Source organism: Gossypium arboreum, chromosome 12 (genome assembly GCF_025698485.1).
Source record: "Gossypium arboreum isolate Shixiya-1 chromosome 12, ASM2569848v2, whole genome shotgun sequence".
Taxonomy (NCBI): domain Eukaryota; kingdom Viridiplantae; phylum Streptophyta; class Magnoliopsida; order Malvales; family Malvaceae; genus Gossypium; species Gossypium arboreum.
In genome coordinates, this window is record NC_069081.1 from 24800206 (window position 1) to 24804805 (window position 4600).

Here is a 4600-nt window from a genome sequence, read left to right on the forward strand (position 1 = left end):
TGGACCCATTTGACATTTTATTGATTGCAGCAGAGGCACCTCACATGCAACATATGATTCAGATTCTGACATGAAACCTAAAACTTGATGCTTACCATAATGCTTCTCCTTTTCCTCCTCCTTCTTCTTCTTCTGCTATACGTTGTAGGTGAATTTTGCCTATAGGATTTGTTTGACTATAAATATATCTATACACTTTATTATTACATGTTTCTATTCTTTTTCATTTTGCTTTTATAATCTATAAAGTATATTACTCTTAATATTATTCCCTTATAATTTGACTGAATATTTATTTTATTTTAGGGTTAGCATATTCTTCTAACAAAATTGGATAAATCTATATATCTGGCAATTTGTTCCATTTTTATCCCCAAAGCAACTTCATTTTGAATGAATGCCTTTATGGGTTGAGAGTCTTTATTATTATTATATTCTTAAACATTTCAAGACGATAATGAAGACGGACGATGGTGGCCTTGACCTTGCTCCATATAGAAAAATTTCCCTTTTTTTAAAAATAAAAAATAAAGTCCCCGATGCTCTCCGTATAAAAATTTGAAGAATGACGACCCAGATGACGAAATGACAATTCCTATTTTATTAAATTTAGTAACTTTTAATTATCTTGATGCTAGAAGACATTAGTCATTAACAAATGGACTGACTGATGATATCAAATAAAACATAACATTTGTTGCACATCTATTATAAAATTAAATTTAAAAGTCAAAGGCAGAAACACCCTTTACTTCCTCGTACAGTCCTCGCATGTTTTTTTAGACTTTGAAAATCCTTTGGAGATATTTTATTTTTTTTTATCGTCTGTATGGGGTAAAAACCAAGATATTGAACCAGGGCTCGGCTTCACCCTTTTTAAAGTCACATATTTCCTCGTAAACTGACAGGCAGCAAGGTTGGGTTTAAACCCAAACTGTACACTTACCCCAATACTCATTTGGTCCCTTGTCTTCATTTCTTTCCCTTCCAAGATGTCCTTTTTAAAGCAAAATGACCATGGGGATGGAGTGGGGATGTTAAGATGATAATAAGTCCATCTCGTCATTATAACCACACATGTCTGCCTGCTTTTGGTTTTGAGAGAACTGATTCAAAGGACATAAATGATGGTGACTATTCATCACCATCCATTCATAATTTCCCTACTTTGTCATACATGCAGCATTTTTCAGATTTTCAAAATTTTTAAGATACATTTAATGATGATAGTTGATAAAGTTACATGAACATACAATGGGGGGGGGTATTATTAAATCAATAATAATACCAACTGTGTAGGGCGGCAAAGCAATGCATTAAGGACAAGAGAAAAAAAGAAAAGTAAAGTTAGGAACAACATCATATATATATAAATATATATTCAACAAGTTTGGAATTGTTTTTCTATACATCTAGATAATATTAATAATAAAAAAAGATGATATATGAGAAAGGCATGTAAAGAATTTTAATCAGTGAAGAATTAGATGAGTGAATGGAAGCCATTTTGGTGAAGCCATGTTTGGGAAGGTCTGCTCTGCGATGGGAATCCTGATGATGCTGCAGAATTTCCAAACAACTGGTGGTGAGGACCTGATTGCCACTGTTGATCACTAGTTGATAATGAAAGATCACTCCCAATTCGCCCTCCATTGCTGCTTCTTGGAATATGAATCTACAAATTTACGAAAAAACAAGTCATCTTGTATAATTCTGCTTTCCTGCTATATTTTTATATATTATAATCCCCCCGATCAATCAAAATAGAAACCTGATAAGGTGATGGATTAATGTGTTGAGGAACAATGTGAAACATGTTACTGTTGCCTCCAGGTCTCCTCAACTGTCCATATCTTTGCATTTCATTACACTTAACTGAGACAGCTGGCGAGTGAATGTGAGTTTGGCTCAACAACTGCATTGTTTCTTCCTCACTATATCCATGGCCAGCTTCATCAGTTCTACGAGATTCCTGCTGCAGATTTAACTGATATGATCAACAAAAAAATGAACCCAATATGTTTATTTAACAATGGTGTGAGATTATACCGACCATAGACCTAAATCCCCGACATTGCCAATCAGTTGCTTCAAGTGGGAGACTATGCTGCTGATAACTCGTACCACTTTGCCTATCAGCATTAGGTTTAGCACTGTTTTGGTTTGGGTTTGAATTCCCCAAGCTCAAGTCAAGGTTGTGATCTCCAGCATTTTCTGAAGTTTCTAAGCATGAACAACGGATTTAGCATATAAATCTTCAAAGGGGGTAATGATTAATGAATAATAGGATGAAACCGATTTACTTACTACCAGAATTAATAAGCTCATTGTCGTATATGCTGGGATCAAAGTTAGTGACAGCATCTTTGCCATTGCAGTTAATTGCAGCTCTGTCATAAGCCCTACAATAAGCGGGACCAGACATTTCAGAACTCCCCACCAGACTTTCAACTTTTTTTTCGTATCTTAACACTAATAAACAAAAGCATAAAAAAAAAAAATGTAAAGCACGAACCTAGCTGCTTCAATCTCGGTGTCAAACAAGCCTAAATAAACATACCTGTAAGAAGATAATTCAATATCTCAATAAAGATATAAACAATATCGTCAGCTCAGAATACAAATACTAAGAAAAAAAAAAAAAAGGGTTACTTTTTGCCTAAAAATTGGCCCATTCTAGCTTCCCATCTCCCACACTTGTGTAAGGTAACTCCTCTATATTTGGAGCTTCCCCTGGGAAATCCGGTGCTTTGTCGGCGAAGAACATGCACAAATTCTTCCTTGGTTAGGTTACTCATCTGTTATACAGCAAATAAAAAAAAAAGTAAAACAAAGAATCTTTCCCATTTGTAAAACAAGATAAGTTTGATCTTTTGAAGATAAAGTATGAACTATGCAATTGTTGTCACCTGTTTCAAGTCTTCCTCGTAATCTTGGATACTAAAATTTATATCGGCTTCTAATCCTCGGAACTTGATTGCTGCCCTATCATATGCACTGCCAAAAAGTACTAAAATTTTGTTACAACTTTTGCCATTGTTTTCTTCGGGGGGAAAAAAGGGTTAAAACATAAAACTGGAGAGCTCACCGAGCAGCCGCATGTGCCGTGTCAAATCCACCTAACTCAGCCAACAAAACAAAGAGAAAAGACCCATCTCACCCAAATCAGAAAAAAATACTACAAAAATTGTCTGAAAAATCAATGACAAATGATGGAGGGACAGTCATACCTAAATAAACTTGTTTTCCACAATCCCTGTACGTCAAATGACAACCCCCCCAACCCCCCAAAAAAAAAAACCTCAAAATTCTGATTGGCTCCGGAAGGAAGGTTTAAATATAGTATAAAAAGAAGAGAAAATTCCGAGGTGATTAAAATGAGCAAGAAATATAAAAAATAAAAACTAACCAAATATGAGACTCCCATCTGCCGGTTCTTCTATAAAAAGTAACTCCTCTATACTGAGAGCTTCTCGACCTTGGCCCTCTCCTGCTTTTTTTCATCGGCTGTGATACTTCACCGGATTTTTCCGGTGCGTGAGGCTCCGATTGACAGAATCTGACGCCCACCCAGTGAGCTTGTGGGAACCCTGAACTAGAACCCGTTTCCTGCTCTTGATCCACTGGGAAAAACTGGCGGGTCACCGGCCCCGCCTCACTCTCCATCGACTCTTCTTCTTCTTCTTCTTGAGGTACTGAGAACCCGAATATCTTGCTGCTTCTCTTCTTCAAACCTCCTCTACCTCTCTCACCATCTTCTTCTTCCGATCCCTCCTCCAACACCAAAGCTGACGAGCTTGAATTCGATACGGATCCCACCCTTTTTCCCTTATCTTCATCTCCGTCTATGGAAGTTTTCTGCGATGAACAACAACCTTCGGATTCATCATCTATTGGTTGATGAAAAGGAGAGTCATTAAGATCCCACATTTTTTTTCACAACTTTCTAAGCTGATAATCTCGAGAACAAAAACAACTAACTAATATATCTGTAGAAACAAAACTCAAAAAATAATCATCACCATCTTGTTTCAGAAACTAAAAACTCTCTTTTATCTCTCCTTCACTTTGCATATATAAAGATAAGATAAACAAATGAGTGAAGGGTTGAACCAATATTCAAAGAAAGAGGTTTTGAAAAAGAAAAAGGAAAGCTAGGAGAATTGTGAGTTGGCTAAAAGATAGTATAGCCAAGAAGGAACGAAAGAAGGCTAGAGAAGTTTGAAGATCTTCTAAACACCTCACTGCCCCAATTGTAGAATGGATGTGGCAATTTTGAGTTAAAACTTATAGCCAAAAGCATCCACAATCTCTACCTTTATTAGTAAAATTTTCTTTTTTTTTTTTCTGTGTTATTTTCTCTTTCTTACCACTTGTTTTTATATAGTATCTATGTATGCGTGATTGAATTTTGTAGGCACCTTTTTCTAGAATAATATTAAAACATAATTATTTATCTAAATAATATAGGTTTTTCTTACAAAAAATATGAGAAGTGATGAATTTTCAAACTCAAGTCGATATGACGATTGATGATTTAGGGTTGGTAGACACCTCGTTTCCTTAATTTGATAGTCTTCATGTAAATTTGGTTCTCATT

At 35.6% G+C, this 4600-nt stretch overlaps 1 protein-coding gene across 6 annotated transcripts; it reads right to left on the bottom strand.

Annotated features, from left to right (window-relative positions):
- Positions 1-1347: 1347 nt before the first annotated feature.
- Positions 1348-4367, bottom strand: LOC108476820 (floral homeotic protein APETALA 2-like). Of its 6 annotated transcripts, none has more exons than XM_017779172.2 (10): positions 3410-4367; positions 3231-3256; positions 3089-3119; positions 2910-2997; positions 2653-2798; positions 2516-2560; positions 2311-2402; positions 2054-2214; positions 1772-1975; positions 1348-1675 (listed from the first exon to the last, which is right to left on the bottom strand). In XM_017779172.2, exons 1-10 carry the CDS (start codon positions 3928-3930, stop codon positions 1484-1486), a joined length of 1506 nt encoding a protein of 501 aa, XP_017634661.1. In that variant the 5' UTR covers positions 3931-4367; the 3' UTR covers positions 1348-1483. The 6 variants fall into 6 exon arrangements, with proteins under 6 accessions (XP_017634661.1, XP_052879125.1, XP_017634658.1 ...); XM_053023165.1 differs by having other exon boundaries at positions 1772-1972; positions 2054-2223; XM_017779169.2 differs by having other exon boundaries at positions 2054-2223.
- Positions 4368-4600: the final 233 nt, after the last annotated feature.